The following is a 17167-nucleotide window of genomic DNA, read 5'->3' on the forward strand; positions in this document are numbered from 1 at the left end:
AATCTACCTGTAGCTTAACTGGACTACTACTGCAGTGAATAAAAGGCTCTACTGTCACTACAGTGAATGATAAACTTGTGCAGAGTTAGGTACATAAGAATGTGCTGGGCACTATGTACCATAAAATGTTAACCAAACACATCTTCAGAAACCCAGTACTGATTCTGGCTTGACCTTGACCTAGCTTCACAATTTTATCACAAACTGCATGATCTAAGTAAGACGACAAAAGGAAACACCTGTTTTTTGAAAAAGCAGGTACACAATTTAAGAAAACAGCTCCAAGACTGGTAAAAGGTATGTCAAAGCTGTAAATACAACTTATTCCTGGTCTTCTTCCTTCTCAAGGTTTCTAAAAAGGAAGGAAACATATCTTCTGTATTTCTTATAAACTGAAAAACACATTGAAACTATTTGTTATACTCGAAAGGAGAAGTTCTGTGTACTGCACATGTGACAGCTCTTCATTGTTACAGTTTTTCCTGTAATATGAATCTGTTCTGTATATGTAAATATAGTTATAAAATTTTGAATTAGTTATCCCTTTAAAAAGCTATTACAGCAACAATTTTTCCAGTTAATTTTGATAGAGCAGGTTTTTGCATCTTAAACCAGTAAAACTGATTGAGATTCACAAAAATACATTATTTACAAGTGAAAGGAATTTATTCTTCTAAATTATCAAAAACAAATCGGAGAACTTAGTAATTGAAAGCTCTAGCAGAGGAATAAGAAGAAAAACATAGCTAACAAAATTACATAAAGAAATTGATATGCTTGCCAATTAACTATTTTTCTTCAGATGCACTATAGCTTAATTTTTAAGGGTCATCAATTCAATGTAAGGCAAGGGGCCATATATGCTGGCATGTAATTAGGCCAATAAACTCTGTTAATCTGCCAACCATATTTTGGACACAATAAAGATCCAGAGATCTCAAGGATGCAACACTACATAATGCTTTGATTAATCTGTCCATTGATATTATACATATGGATATTAAAATGAATCCTGTGACCAAAAGGCAGAACAACATACTTTTTGATATGATGTTGTTTCAGCTGTGTGAGCATCTTCTTGGTCTTTCAGTACTTTTTGTGTATCAGTATTGAGAGTCTGAAGCTGCTTTATCAGCTCAGCCTGCTGTGCTGTATGTTCAATGTTTTGTCTGTAAAGATTCTGCAGCTCCTGTAACTCCTTCCTGTGCAAAACAAGCAATAAAGAGAAATTAAGACAAAGAACAACAATGACCTCCATTAAAAAATTGCATTCAAATAATTTTATTGTAGATAATGAGTTTCCTATTTTCATTTATTTTTCTGTCAATTGCCTGATAAACACTAGAAGTTACATACAAAATATTTATCACATACTTTTGTGAAATATCTACAAAACGGTTAAGTTTCAAAATAGAATGCCTTCCAATTTCCCTCTAATGCTCTAACTGCTCTAAAATAAATGGATTTTCACTACTGCATCAACACTTCCTAATCAATATTCAGTTAACTCTTTAACAGTGTCAAAATGTAAAATATTTAGAACACATGGGCTGTACAATAAGTTTCTTCTTTTTTTTTTAACAAGAATCATCAGAAAAAAAAAAGTTTTTCTTAACTTGCAGACTATGGGTAAAGCAAGTGTCTTTTTTGAAATGCATCTATTCCCTAGACACACAACGTATGTCTGCTGATAAATTACTTCTTGTCTGTGGGTACAGCATAGTGCAACAACCATAAGCAAAGTAAGTAAACTGTGGTGTGAATTGTATAACATAATAATAAAAGTAAACACAATAACAGAATCCTGTGGTAATGCAACCATAGGATAGATCTAGTATAATTAGTCTGCTTGAGAATTTTACTGTACTGCTGATAGATCTTAAAAATTAAGGCAGAAACACAGATCAGTAATTCTTACTTATTATAAACAATGATTAAAAACTTTGAATATATTCTGTAACATCTTAAAAGTTCAGATGACTCCATTAATCCCTTTTCATATATTTTCTCCTTAATTCCTTGTTTAATTCATGAGCACATTTCACACAAGTATTACACACAGATGCTGAAATATAAGTTTATCACTCCAACTAATTTTCTTCCTTCCTTCCTCAAAGAATTTTCTTGTTGACCTCCAACATGTATGTGACTCCTCTGTGCCTAGAATTATCATTAACAACAAGAGTTATCATTACATTTTTATAATACTGCTGGATATGTCCAGGCAAAGATTAGCATACAAAAGGTAAACAGCAGTACCAAATTTTTCGCGTTTTCCTAAGAAACTGCAAAATGTCAAAGAAACCATTTTAAGGGAACTTTTCAAGAAACACTTCTTAAGATCCATGCCACTGCTTAATATGATGATTATTCACTAAACGTACAACATCTGAATAATTATATAAAAATTTAAATTACGTGTACCACAATAGCACAGTCAGACAACTCAATGCTGTTAAAAAAAGCACTGTTTGAAAAAGCCCGTTAACAGGCCAACACAGGAGAACACTTAAGGACACGCTTACTTAACAGTATTTAAGTCTTACTGTTTTCAATGAGATGTAAAGCAGCATTAAGGACTCTTTATGTAACGAAGGCAAAGTAGCAGAGCAGCAGAAATAAGGACACAGCGATATATTAGCACTTCCTAACACCCCGTACAAGAGGCTTCCAAACAAGCACTTGTTTTATTTCCTTGACTGTGAGTGTATAGTAGAAACTGGCACATCTTTGCACTGCAGCTAAAACACAAATTATACTAATTTTGCACAGGTTCTCCAATCAGATCTTCATTCTGTTGTGGAAGGGAAAAACAGGGGATAGAGTTGAATCCTCACATACTGTTGCAAACGTTAGTAGGAAGTGTTGCCAAGTCCACTCTGCTATGTTGCTGCTCTTTAATTTGTATGCAAATATCAATGCAGTTATCTGTGTCTGTCACCTGAGAATGCACAGTACAATGTGTTCTCTAGTGGTCTGCCCACAAAGTGTATTAAGGTCAATGAGAACCTTTTTTGTTGACTTTTATCAGGCTTTGAGTCATACACTAAAGGGGCTGGGATGGAAGGGTGGGGAGCGGGGCCATGGGATGTGGAACTAAACCTTACAGCTGCCCAAGGTCTGCAGCGGTCAGAACACATGTTAACATGTTTGCTCATGTTAAATTCAAGGAATTTTAAACATAAGGAAACTCAATCACAACTCCTTTACACCACATTTTAAAAATCAAATTTTATTTCTTCATATACATATCCTAACTTGCTTTTTCTTTTTTCAGTGAAAAGTTACCCAAACCAAAATAGTTGCAATCTGAAAAGTCTTGAGACACAGAAATACACAACCACTGCATTTATCCACAGGGGGAACCTCCTTTTATTTCATTTTTAAACAAGAAGAGAGGAAATGATGCTCAATCTTACCAAGAATTATTCAGCACCAATGGTGCAATACAAATAAATTCACAGAACGGAGTACCTTTGATAACAGAAAGGCCAGCTTGGTGAGGGGATCTTTAAACTAGGAATGGTGGAGGACAAAAGATGTTGATGGAGTAACAAGTGAGGGAGCTGTGGCCTGGGCTGGTAAGTAAAGGGCACAGGTTGGTGTAGACAGGAAAGACCTTGTAATGAACAATACAAGCTTCAGGGAGGACCACCTCAAGCGTATGGACACAAATAAGGGAGTGCTGACAGGACATCCATCAGTATGAGAGAGGCTCTTAAGAGCCTTCCTGGGAAATAAGCACAACTGTGTGCCCATCTGAAGCTGCTGTTCAACTGCACACAAGATGTCCCCTTGGAGGATGACAGGAAGACCCTGCAGTCACAGGGCTCATTGGGATCACAGAGACTCACATGACTGGCATGCTGCCATGAATTGACAAAGGGTCTTAAGGAAGGACAGCCTGGGATGGCAAGAAGTTGCCCTTTATTTGAAAGAGTAGTGTAAATGGATGGAGCTCTGCCTTGCGATGGGCAATGAGCCAGTTGAGAGCGTGTGGGTCAGGTGTGGGCAGACCAATGCGGATGACATGGTGGCTGCCTGCTGATGCTTTCTAATCAGGAAGAAGAATTAAGTCCTCTTAAGAAAACCAGAAGAAGATTCATGTTTGCCGGCCCTTATCTTCATGGGAGACTTGAATCACTCCAGTATATGCTGGAGGGACAATACAGCAAGGCACAAACAATCCAGGAGGTTTCTGGAGTGCTTCTTGCCACAGGCAATCAAGAGGCTGATGAGAGGAGACACATTGCTAGACCTCCTACTTACAAACAAGGGATGTAAAGGTTGGGGGCAGACTTATCTGCAGCAACCTTGAGATGATGGAAGTTCAGGATCCTGGGAGGAGGGAGAAAGGCAAAAAGCAGAATAACCACCCTTGATTTCAGAAGAACAGACTTAGGCATTTTGAGGAACCTGCTTGGAAGAATCCAGTATAATATCAGTCTGGAGAGAAGAAAAGTCCGTGAGAGCTTGTTGATTTTCAAGGATCACCTCCTCCAAAATTAACAATGGTGCATTCCAATGAGCAGAAAGTCAAGCAAAGGTAGTAGGAGGCTTGCATGGATGAACAAGGACCTCCCTTGAATAAACTCAAGTGTAAAAGGAAGGATACAAGATGCAGAAGCAGGGACAGGAAGAATTTAGAGACATTGTTTAAGCATGCAGCAACAGGGTTAGGAAAGCCACAATCAGGAGCAAAATGAAGACATGGGATTAAGTGGGTTCACTGCTGAAAACAGCAGGGGTTTTCGTAGCAAAGGACATAAAAAGGCCAAAGGACTCAATGCCTTCTTCAGCTCTCTGTAACACTTGTCTCCAGAAATCCCAGGTCCCTGTGACTCATAGTGTCAGTAGAGGAGGATGAGATCAAGGAACATTTAAACAAACTGGACAAACACACGTCCATAGGACTTGATGTGATGCACTTATGAGTGCTGAGAGAGGCTCAAAAATCTTTGAAAGGTCATAGCTATCAAGGGAGGTTCCTGAGGACTGGAAGAAAGCCTGTCACTCCTATGTTCAAGAAGAACGACCTGGGAAACTAGAGCAGTCAGCCTCATCTCAATCCCTGGGAAGATGATGGACCATATAAAGAAGATCATTGGAAGTAGTCATCATGAATTTACAAAGGGGAAATGATGCTTAACGAACCTGACAGCTTTCTCTGATGAAATAACTAGCTCAGTGGGTGGGGGGAGAGCAATGGATGTTCTTTATCTTGACCTTAGTAAGGCTTTTGACACTGTCTCCCATGAAATGCTAATAGACAGACTGATAAGGTATAGGCTAGGCAAGTGGACAGTAAGGTGGACTAGAACCTGGCTAAACTACTGGGCTTAAAGAGCTGTGATCAGTGGCAGGCACAAAGTCCAGTTGAAGGCTAGGCACCAGTGGAGTATTCTAGGGGCTAACATTGAGGCTAATACTTTTTAACATCTTTATTAATGACCTGGACAATGGTACAGAGTGCACCATAGCAAGTTTGCTGATAACACAAAACTGCATGCAGTGGTTATTTCACCAGATATTTGTGCTGCCGTTCCAAGGGACCCCAACAGACTGGACAAGGAACTGACAGGAACTTCATAAAGTTCAACAAAGGGAAGTCCAAATTACAGCCCATGGGGAGTACTAGCACAGGCTGGGGGGTTACCATCTGGAAAGCAGCTCATCAGAAAATTCTCTGGGGATCCGGGTGGACATCAGCTTGACCATAAGCCAGTAATATGTGCTTGTGGTAAAGGCCAACGTCATCCTGAGCTGCACTGAGAAGAGCATTGCCAGCAGGGGGAGTGAGGTGATTCTTGCCCTCTGTTCAAAAGTGGTAAGACACATGTGGATGCTGTGTCCAGTTCTGGGCTCCCCAGTATCTTGGGAGACATGGATATACTGGAGTAAGTCCAGTGAAGGACCACAAAGAGGATAAAAGGACTGGAGCATCTGCTGTACATGAGGAGGCTGGGAGCGCTGGGGCTGTTCAGCCTGGATAAGGAAAGGCTCATAGGGATATTATAAACACGTATAAATACCTGATGGGACTCTATAAAGAAGATGGAGACAGACTCTTCTCAGTGGTGCCCAGATGTGGGAAAAGATCCAGTGGGCACAAATGAAAACACATGAAATTCTATTTAAACATAAGAAAAATGTTTTTACCCTGTAAGAGCGGTGAAACACTGAACAAGCTACTCAAAGAGGTTACAGAGTCTCCATTCTTGGACATACTTGAACTCAACTGGACACCGTCCTGGGCAGTCTGCTGTAGCTGACACTGCTAGAGCAGAGAGCTGGACTTGCTGCAGCAGCAGGACAACACAATCACCAGAGGTGTCTGCCAGTCTCCACCACTCAGTGATGCCCTGTGACTCTATTACTAATTTGCTTGCAGTGTGCTCAAAGAGAGTGTACAAAATTCAACCCCACGATAAACAGAAAAACAGTTTAAAGATAAAAATGAATTTCTGATGAAAATATCTATCAATATGCCTACTCAAATCAGCAAACTACTAAGCACTCCACAAGAGACACCTGCCTGTCACTGCAGGAGGATAAGGATGTCACGTCCTAAGTAAAATGATACTTTGAGGCGAGCATGTAACAGAAGAAATAATAAAATATTGCAAATTGCATGTAACAAAGGTAATAAGTGGCATTTAAAATATATGTGCCTGTATACACACCTGTATCTATGTATGTATAGATGCATCTATACGTACATACACAGATATGTAGAAAATATACATCTTACATAATTTTACATACATGTAAAATATATAAATTGTATGTGTATGCATATGTGTGCATACAAGTAGGATATATGTATGCAAATATAACACATATTGATAAAATGTTTCAACATACTGTACACTGTAAACAAACACAAATTTATGAAAAAAGTCACCATCAGCGACACTAATCGAAAAAACAATATACTCTCAGCTGAGTACCAAAACTGAAACACCTACTAGGTCTATTTTTTTCCCTACCACCCACACTCTCCCCATAAACAAAAACATCGTGATAAACTGAGAGTATTTAAGTCCTTTTAACATTGAAGTCACCAGATATTACTGAGAAAAAAAATACCTCTCTGTTTCTAATCTAACACCTCAAGATCAATACAGTGGGAAACCAAGAAATTTACAGAAAGTGAGCTGAACTCTGCAATTCACAAGGAAGAGCCTGCTATGAAAAAAGTCAGGTTTTTCTCAAGTCAAAATAGAAGAGCATAACTAAATTATTTCGGCCACTTAAGTAAGATTACAATAACCTTAGTAGTTTCTTGATTTAAATGTTGCAAGGTTGACACTACATGACGACACTACAAACTGGACTGCAGCAAGACTCAAAGATTTGACACTTTGTCCTGCCAATAACAGTATTTAAGGTTCATAGTATTGTTTAGGGTAGAGATAGCTCTGGTGCTTACATCTGACAAGAGCATGAACTAAAGCTTCCTCCTATCCTTAGAGGATAACATCTAATAAAACCTTTATGCCCTGCACAGTTTAAGAGTAAATTGTGGCTTCTCAGACATGGAAATAAAATGAGTAGCTACTGTCCCTCCAGAAGCTATACAACTGTGCTGCAAATAGAGTTTATGTTCATCACACCCACCACTTTAAGGTGATGCTGTTGGCTTTGTTTCACCACCGCAGTTTTGGTGAATACACTGGGATTCTGAGTACCTCAGCTACCCTTGTTACCAAGGGAGTGTAAGATGGTTTGGGATAATTCAGGAAATCTCTAGATTCCGTTACCTGTAGTTTAGAAATACAACACAGTGACAGGCACTATGAATTATGGCTTCTCAGGGGAATTACATGGATACTACGAAATGCTTTACAGCACACAGCAAAGAATAACCTGAAAATCCCAGAGCAGCAAAACAAGGGCTGAGGAGAAATCTGCCTCATAATTTACAGTATGGTGGTAAACAGCACCAGCTGGGGGGTGAAGGCGGTGCAAAAAAAAACGCAAAACACAATATTGTTACAAAATAAGTGGTTGCAACATGATCAGGGATAGTTTTGAACTAAAAACTAACCAAAGAAATTAAGTCATGGCACACACATCTGGTCAGAACACAAGGGAATAAATTCTAATTCATTTTAGAATAGAGCTTACTATATTTGCAAACAGTTTAGTATTTCCTAGACACCTGTGACAGCAAGGCTCAAGTCTCAGTAAGTCAAGCAAACCTCTCCAGTTTGACGTTCAGAGTTCCACCAGAGCTCTGTGCCAGTAAGACAGAGACCACCAAGTGCTCAGCAGTAAACACAAAGTTCTAAATCCTGATATTTAGCATAATTCTAAAACAAAAAAAAAATCACAGAGTTGCATTAGAGTTAATCCTCAGAAACAAACAGCAAGATTTAATGTTCTTCAAGAACAGGAAAATGGAAAGGTTACCAGGGACTCTAAATACATTCAGAAAACCTGTACTGAATGCAAACATGAAAAATATAAGGAAATGCATTTCACAGCTACTTCAGGAGTTTGAAACTAAACCCAGTGAAATCAAGAGTGCTTTGCAAAAATATAGCCAGCAAAGAAAGGTGTTGGCTTCCTGAAGACATCCGCTGTGCAGGATGGATCCTGTAAATACTGTCTGTTCACTGGTCTTTGAAAATCTATCTTCCACACCTCAGAAGTATGTGACAGACTTTTGCTGACACCAGGTGGGATTTTCAAAAACACCTGCTATTCTGTAGGGCCAGAATTAGACTATAGTACTTCTTCAAAATTTTGGTCCCTGCTAATTTGCTGAAAAAGACTGCCCCTTAAAGAAAACCATTCTCTTGGTGTCTGCAGACACAGCCACTGTTAAACTGAAAAAAAATCTTGCTAACAAACTCAGAAACAGGCAGAACAAAGCAATAAGATATGACTGCACAAGAAACAGAGCACCAGACCAGTTTGCATGTAAACCCTTAGAGACTTTCTTTTCCAATTGATTTTAGCATCTACTGTAAAAATGTCAGACAGTATTACCAAGGTGTCAGCTGAAGGAGTATGGAATCTGGATCTGCCTATACTGTATATGAAAGAAGACACCAATTTAAGAAAGACAGTTTCCTTCCATTCTTCCTCCAGAGCTTGTTTCACAACTGTACTCCTTGTCTCTTTTCAAAAAAGGGGAGGGTGGGGAAGGCAGGCAGGAAGGCAGCAGATGGGGAGTGAGCTCTAAAAGTTTGAAATTGATAATGGGAAACTGGAGATAGTAATTTTCCACTGAATTTGTCAAAGAATTTTCTGGCAGCATCGAATGAAAGCTGAGCATTCAATGTGATACTTTTGTAAGACTACGTTTTAAACAAAGATAAGAAAATCAGTTAAAAAAAAGGAACAACCAAATGCTTCAATCATTAAGTCAACACAGTTCTATGATCTTGGCTAGGAAGATGAAAAAGCTGAAAAGATGTAAGACTTTATTTTCTCCTCAGATTTTTTCCTTTAATTCTGGAGTTGTTGCTTTCTTTAAGTAAGAGTTTGGCTTTTGTCTACAGAGACATGCATTTATTATTTTGACTTTTTTTTTCAATTAAGAACTAGTAGAAAAATAGTTTTACTTATGTACTGGCACCTTGGGAAGATAAAGAAAAACTTCAGTACTCTGTACTACAAAAAATACAGAATATTTTAAATTCTTAGTTCATATTGCTAACTACTGAAACTGCTGCCTGAAACCGTGACTTTTATATAATATAAGCCATTCAGCATACACCTTGTTTTCTCACAATAGAACTGTCAGCAAGAAACTCATAGCCAAAGACAGTTTCTTAAGAGAGATTAGCAGACATTGAATTACAATGATACTGATCAAATACATACATATATAACATGTCAAGTATAACTCACATACTAGTGATATGGAAAAACACTGTAATTCATCATAATACCAGCTAAGTATCTATGAAGGAAAACATTTAAAGAAGAAAAACATATATAATCAGCTGGCCAATCTCTTCTCCATAAATTTAGAGGGTTGGTTGTATGGAAAAAACATACAGAGTAAGACTTCAAACACTTCAAAATAAGTATGTTGTCTGTCTTTTATTACCTCAAGTTCAGACCTCACGTTGAAAAAAGTACTAATTTTAATTACATATTTAAACGAGATGTCTGTGACAAATTCTAAGAGGTTGTTCTGCAGTGAATAGCAAAGCATACTTGTCCAACTTGCAATACCCCAAACTGAAACCAACAAGCAAATCTTTGCAACTCTTGATTATCTGATTTTAAAAATGTCGTCTTTGCTGTCCCTAGTCCTCTCACACATGTATATATTTCAGAGAATAATTTCAGAATATAATAAAGCTTACTAGTCCGTTGATGAATTTCACAAATTCCGGCAATTGTCTCTTTAAATACAATTTGCCATTAAACTTGCCTATTAACTTTTGAAAAGCCAACCGTTATACATTTTAAATAAGAAAATAACAAGACAACATTTTTCCTGTAAAGATTTCAACCAATAGTAGGATGACTATTTAGCTTAGAGGCATCAAAAATCATATTTCTATTTTTTTCCCAAGAAGACTTAGATACTGACTCCCTACAGTAAAATTATTTATGCTTGGAAAGCAGAAGAGTGTCCATACCTATGATTTCTGCATCCCAACTGCCGCTTTTCAGGCATAACCACAGTTCGAGGGAATATTGAAGGGAATATTATTTGTCTAACACAGAAGTGATAAACACGGCATATGCCTCTGAAACTAAGAAGTGCAAAATGGACAATTTCCTGACAAAGCACTTAAAGTTACCAATGGTCTTCTGCCACAACCTTCATTTTGAGGAATTCCTCAGGTATTACCTGAGGTATATTACCTGAGGAGGTATTACCTAAGGAATACCTCCTCAGAACGTAGTCCAGTCAATTAATATAATTCATTCCATCCTTCATTTCTTTTCCATGACTCAAATAATGTAGCACTAATCTTACAGATTCAGTGTAAAGAAATGGTGTGTGAGACCCAAGACAAGGCTTAAATCACTCTGCTTTAAACGTTTAGCACAGTCCTGTGTAGACTTTTACTGACTCGGTAGATTTGACTCTAATTTAAAAGTTAAAGTTAGACTTAAAGCTTTTCCAAGTTTAGGGCATTTAGCCTCTCCAATTAAATGTTTATGTCACTAATCATATTGATATTTTGTTACTTTCAGTGGAGATCGGTAGTTCTCTGACCCAATGCTAATCACAGTTGTGTAATTTTTAAAGTCCATCCCTACTCAAAACTTGACAATAATACACTAAGCGTCAAAATATATCAGAGAGAGTCTACATAAACTATTGTCTACTGGTAGACTTCCAAAAGCTTTACTTCTTGCAGAACAGAATGGTATGAAAACACACTATTGCACAAAAATACCTCTAATGCAAGGTAGTGCTTGTAAGCAGAACAGGAGGCTTTTTGAAAAGATTCAGACTTAAAGGTACTGAAATCATTAAACACTTACTTAGCTCTGATCACATCACAATCCTTTTGGGAGAGTTCTTCCTGTTTCACAGCTACCTGAGATGACAAATTACTGCATATACTGCGCAACTCTTTCATTTGTTCTCTTGCCTCTGCTAAATCAGTTTCCAAATTCTGCAAAGAAACCATTTGAAATATATTAAAGCTATGTATAAGAATGAGTTAAAATTTACTATGTGTGTTATCTACATATACAGACATATGGATGTGCACACACATATGTATATATTTATTGTGGTCTAAGCAAATATATATAGCTATATGTGCATGTGTGTGTATGAAAAATGAGAAATACCAGAAAAAAGGTGTATTTCCAATTTTAGGTGGCCACCTATTCTTTACTGTAGGAAGTTTTCCTTAATTCATTTGCTTCATGTGGAAGGAGAATCCTGAATTATATCTTTGTAAAGCAACAGTACACTATTTAACTACTGAACTGTTTAAACCCTGTTTTCTGTAGAAATCAAACAGAAAAAAACTTACTCCTAACAAAAAAACAGGTATACATTCATTGTTTTAATTTCTCAAAAAAATGCACAAAATTGCACACATGACCTAACTGGTTACAGATTCATTTTTGAGACTGCTGGTTAAATCTGCTCTGATTTTGCACTTTTAATTCAGTGCAAGGAATAGTTTCTTCAGGAAAAGAAAAACTACAAGAAAACTTCTGGAAATGCTCACTGAAAACAATGTAAACAAGCAATAGTTTTCCTTTTACAGTAAGCCTTCCTGTAGAACTTAGTCAGCAAAGTGTGAAGGTATATCTGGGAAATACAGCAGCAAGGCAGCTTACTCAAGCAAGACTTCGATCTCTACATAGTGATCTTACTAGAGTTCTCTAGAGGTTTAGCAGCTTAGAAGAGTAGTTCAGTCCTTAAGAAGCTTCATATGACTGTTATCCCAGAGTGTTTTGAGGCAAGAATGGAAACAGAAATATTACAGGAATATCTAGAGCAGCGTTTCAGAAGGTGACAACAGCCTTAGACCTGCTTTGGTATTAGTCTACTCACAGACACAATCACTTGTTCTCAGTAAGGCAAATATTCCAGGATTCATCAATAATTTAAAATAAATACCTCCCAGTAGAATAGCATCCCTACTCTACTGAGAACAGTATATTAGTTTATCTTCCGTTTACATACAGACTTAGTTAAAGAAATAAAGAAATGCACATTTTTCTCTTTCAGCAAAGATGCCTCAAATATTGAGGGTATCAAAACGTTTTTGTAACTGAAAAGCAAATAATTAATTGTCTCTCTTTAAAATAGTATAAAAATGTCTTATATGTATTTGGATATATCAGAAGTGTACTACAATTAAATTCCTTGAACTTGCACAAGAATTATCATGTCCTGATAATAACAGTAACATCAACATGAGAAAATAGCAAAATTCATGAGTGAATCCCAGGCTATATACCTGGTACACACAACTAATGAGACATCAATCTCAAAGGCAAGGTAGCAAAAAATATTTTTTCTCAGACAATAGAAGATTTCAGAATTATGTTCAGTCTACCAACACATGAAAATATTGAAGTGCAATAAGGTATTTATAACTTGCAGCCAAATAATCTCCTCAGTGAGTATCTCCTCAGAGCTTTTTTTCCACAACAGCTAAAAGTTACTGTATATGTGAAAAAAAATGATAATAGTTCACACTTTCTGCGTGTAAATCCTATTGCCTGTCTTTCACAGCACACTATACAGTTGCAGAGGTTTTTCATGGTTGAGATTAAAAAAATATCTGATCTTACCAATGCTTAAGTTCCCATCATCCATTGCAGAGTACGAAACAAAGAATAGGTAATAAATGATTTTGTCAAAAATACAACTTTAGAAGTTATACCATGGAAGAATTTAAAAACAGGAAAAAAATATCTTTCAGTACTTCACCCCATTTGTGACATACACAACTTCATATTTTGATTTCAACTAACAAATTCATCAGTTTAACCTTTTGAACTGATTTTGAAACCTTGACTTTTTTTGGTAACATTACTGAAAGGGCAAAACATGAAAACAGGGGCATGCTGAAGACTCTCCTTTATAATTCCAGGTCTGTACTGTGCTACTCTTCTTTCCTCTTCTCAGGCAGCCTTCGCAATTTCATGGTCACTACAGCCAAGGCAGCCATTGATTATTATTTCCTTAATCAGTTTGTGAACAGCAGATCCAGCTATGTGTCACTCCTCATTGGCTCAGGGAATACCCATCTCAAGAATTTACCTCTGTCACGCTCTAGGCACCACCTTGACCTGCTTGTGACCCCACTGTGAAACATCAACACTACTTATTCCATGGAATCACATGGCTGCGATGCACCTTTCTCTCTTCAGCATGCCTTATCAGCCAGGAACACAGACACAAAAAAATTATTCTTACTGGTTCCACTGAAAGTGTGAGTAGCAATGTTTTTCAATAATTTATCCAATATTACAAGCTCTACTTTTGATAACTTGAAAATTAATTAATCAGTTTAGCACACACTAGATTTTCTCCTCCAAGTATCAACAAACCATTCGTTATCCTGGAAATCCTATAATCCTTTCATCATAACCAGTCCAAAGGCATCAATTTACAAGAACTTTACTTTCCATGTTAACAGATCTGAATTAAGCTTTTTACAAAGGGTTTCCATCAGCAAAACAATCACAAGTGTCACCAAAACCATTGAATTGCTAGTGGAAGAAAAAAGATGTTTCTGGGCAAGATGTTGATTAGACAGTTAGTAAACTGAATATACCAGAAGGTCATGTACTTTGACAGTGTAAAAGAGCACAGCCTTGTAAGTGTTCATTAGCCATGTAAATATAAAGAATCCACTAATTAGATGTGTATATAAGCAGCCATCAATCACTTTGATACCATGTTTGTGGCTTATTTCTTACAGGAATTTAAAAAGAACTTGCCAATTTTCACCAGCAAACAAGACGAAGTATCATTTAAATAAAAGATACAATATTTTGTACAATGTATTCAATTATTTCCTTGTTCATTTTATCACAAACAGTGAAAATAACTTTTTAATATATTATATGCAATAATAAGGCCTCTCACAGAGTGGAGCCCTCTGGAGGCTAGGACACAATTTATCCAAAACTGCAGTTAAAGTTTTAAAGCATTCTTCCCAAACAACAAACATCAAGTCTACTGCAAACAAATCACAGGTAAGTAAATTACACATTGAGAAAAAAATTGTGAATGATAATACTTTTAAGCTTTTATTATTTTGTGTATATATATATATTTTATCTTAAAATACAGTATCTTTTATTTTTTAATGATTACATTTTAAGATGACTATTTGAAGTCAGTTTCCTGCTTTGCAACATCAATTTTTAAAAAGCTGTGGGTCTTAAGTGAAGGAATGTAAATGAATGCAAGTCCCCACTGGTAGATTTGAATATATAACTTGTTATTTAAAGAAAATAACTTGTAGTGCAAATGTCTGGAGAAGTTAATTCTGAAATAACATCCAAGAGTCCATTCCATTTCGTACCTTTATTCTGGCATCATTGCCAGATTTTTCTGTTTCCCATTGTGCCTCCTGCTTCCTCAGTTTCTCCAGGTCATTTAGCAGGTCAGCACAGCATGTATTTAATCCCTTATTTTCCTCCTCCAGGTTTTTTATAACCAGCCTGTTTTGCTCTTCCTTCTTCTGTGCACACTCCTCAGTGTCCTGTAGAACAGTACCATAAGGGCCGATAAACAAAAAAAGTGAGAACTAATCAGCAAATATAAACTGTGCAGTTTTACCCTCACAGCAGCTTCTTCTATATTTGATGGCCAAGGTCACCTGTGTACTTTTATTGGCCTCTTTCATGCAGGTGGAAGGGTCATATTTTTTAGCTGGATGACAGCTTTGATGAGTACACATTTGCAAAGAGCCCATTAATTGATCAAGCTGCCTTTGATGCTGTCCCCAGCTATTTTTGAGACCCACACAGACATATCCTCCCAGACCTCGGCTTTATCAATTAATAATGCCAGTCCCATCAGAATCTAATTACAAGAAGCCACATCTTCACACTCCTACTTTCTTTGCTCCATTTCCATCATTAACTATTTATCTGAAAGTTATAAAGCTTGGATTCTTGGCTTTAAAGCATCTTCCTCGGAGTTGGTATGTGAGAAAACAGTAAGGTATAGCAAGGCCTAAGGCAATTTTTTCTCCAAGCTTGTCACTTTCTGTGCCACAAAGGCTGACATTGCTTAAAGAACTACTTCAAAGCTACAGTCTTATGAAACTATGTACAAGTCAATATACCTTAAGTTCTTGGCTTTTATCTTTAAATTTCTGGTTCAAGTTACTGAATTCATTCTTCAAATGGGCATTTTCCTCATCCACAGCATTTTTTCTCTGTATTAAGTTGTTTATCTCCTGCTGCTGACCTGTGAGTCTCTATATAGAAAAAAAAATGAATCTGTTAATAGACAAAAAGAAATTGTAAAGAAAATGCATGTATTGGATTTTAGATCTGTGCATTTTAGACCTATGAAACATAACAATCTGATATATGTAGTTTTACAGCATTATTTTCATTTCATTAGTACTTTCATCATACTTAAAACTGCATGACTATACGACACAGTAACATAAATAAGGAATATCTTGCTGCTGCTACACAAAAGAGCCCATAAATGCAGAACTGAATGGATATTATTCAGTAAAGCTTAGACAAAGACAGTCACTCGCAGAAGTTATATTTGTGCTTATGGATTAAGAATACATTAGAATACTATTTCACTTGCACTTTTAGTATACCAAAAATCAAGCCAAAAAGTAGAGTTCAAAATTCTCCAGAATTTATGAAGATAATGGGAAATAAATGTTAAGTGAGGCAACCAAAAAGATTATGACACAAAATAGTTATAAAAAGGGAATTAAGTCTAACGGAACTTGTAGCCCAAGGAATATAATACAACATTCTTCAATACAGACAACAGTTTAGCGTACCCACACATAATAAAATCTCACTGCCACCAGAAAAACAACTTCAACTTTCTGGGTTAGATACTTGCACTCTATTCTTATGACGTTCATATGAAAACACCACACTCTTCAACACATATTAGAATTGCACATTTTTCTTCAGAAGTCTCTTTTAATTCCACATACTGTTTTGTACCTTACCTTCTTAAATCAAAATGGTATTCGTCTAAAATCTTTTTTCCTAGCAGTAACACTGTAACTGTAGCAAGAGGAAACTTTTATTTCAGGACAAAAATGCAACTGCTTTGCCTTTAAAATACATGGTAAATTAAATGTGTTCAGAAACATAAAAAATTATCCAGAGGATATACCTTTAGATTATTCTACAATACTGATAACATACATGAGGGTTTTCAACCTCCATATGATTAAATCTGGTTCACATGTACATCAGACGTGAAAAATAATGAAAATGTGCTGAGAAAAAAAAACATAAAAAACAATACATTTGAAGTAATAGTCAATAACCATTGATTTTCAGCCTACATGTAACAATTAAGGCAAAAAAATTAACTGTGCCACCACTGAACTCGAAGCAATTTGCTCACAGGAAGAAACACAGCTGTGCAGGGGGGTAAGCAGGGCTTCCAGAGCATTGGCATCCAGAGCACCCACACTGCACAAGGAAACTGTTCACAAAGCAATAACCACAGAAGGATGGGGCAATTTTGAGAGCCTAAGTA

General features: G+C 36.7%; 1 protein-coding gene across 4 annotated transcripts in view; it reads right to left on the minus strand.

Annotated features, from left to right (window-relative positions):
• Positions 1–17167, minus strand: part of CNTLN (centlein) — a 196297-nt gene that overhangs the window by 136756 nt on the left and 42374 nt on the right. For all 4 annotated transcript variants that reach the window (XM_063320958.1, XM_063320959.1, XM_063320962.1 and 1 more), the window contains 4 exons: positions 15759–15893; positions 14991–15170; positions 11467–11600; positions 1040–1202 (listed from right to left, as the gene is read on the minus strand). In XM_063320958.1, coding sequence (XP_063177028.1) covers positions 1040–1202; positions 11467–11600; positions 14991–15170; positions 15759–15893 — 612 coding nt within the window. The remainder of the gene's footprint in view (positions 1–1039; positions 1203–11466; positions 11601–14990; positions 15171–15758; positions 15894–17167) is intronic.

Source organism: Chroicocephalus ridibundus, chromosome Z (genome assembly GCF_963924245.1).
Source record: "Chroicocephalus ridibundus chromosome Z, bChrRid1.1, whole genome shotgun sequence".
Taxonomy (NCBI): domain Eukaryota; kingdom Metazoa; phylum Chordata; class Aves; order Charadriiformes; family Laridae; genus Chroicocephalus; species Chroicocephalus ridibundus.